Source organism: Hyalella azteca, unplaced genomic scaffold (assembly GCF_000764305.2).
Source record: "Hyalella azteca isolate HAZT.00-mixed unplaced genomic scaffold, Hazt_2.0.2 contig1122, whole genome shotgun sequence".
NCBI lineage: Eukaryota > Metazoa > Arthropoda > Malacostraca > Amphipoda > Hyalellidae > Hyalella > Hyalella azteca.
Window position 1 is genome coordinate 35889 of NW_025931453.1, and position 579 is coordinate 36467.

At 39.0% G+C, this 579-nt stretch overlaps 1 protein-coding gene across 1 annotated transcript in view; it reads left to right on the top strand.

The window, feature by feature from the left end:
* LOC108670712 (F-actin-uncapping protein LRRC16A-like) overlaps positions 1-579 on the top strand; it is a gene marked incomplete in the record, with an annotated part of 26813 nt that overhangs the window by 12224 nt on the left and 14010 nt on the right. The window contains 1 exon segment of the mRNA XM_047881673.1: positions 350-448. Coding sequence (XP_047737629.1) covers positions 350-448 — 99 coding nt within the window.

A 579-nucleotide genomic window follows, 5' to 3' on the forward strand; every position in this document is an offset into this window, starting at 1 on the left:
CTCAATACCTAAGACATGTACTAATGTAATATATAATATAACACCTAACACTCAATACCTAATACATGTACTAATGTAATATATAATATAACACCTAACACTCAATACCTAAGACTCGTACTAATGTAATATATAATATAACGCCTAATTCTCAATACCTAAGACATGCACTAACACTTGTCACGCCCCGCAGTTGTTCGGGGCGCTGCTGCGTGGTCGCCTAATAAAACATACCTAATACATAAGAGGTCTTAATTAATACTTCTTGATAACTAATAAATATCTAAGAGGTCTTAATTAATACTTCTCAATACCTAAGACATGTACTAACACTCATCACACCCCGCAGCTGTTCGGCGCGCTGCTGCGGGGCTGCACGACGCACCTCGCAACGCTCAAGTTGGCCCGCAATAACTTCTCTGGTGGCGGGGCTGGTGGCGGGGGCGGTGTGTGTCTCTTATACACATCTAGATGTGTATAAGAGACAGGTAATATATAATATAATGTAGGCACCTAATTCTACTAATAAATTTCAACCTAACCATGCAATATACATTAATTACCTTCCTAGTATTATAC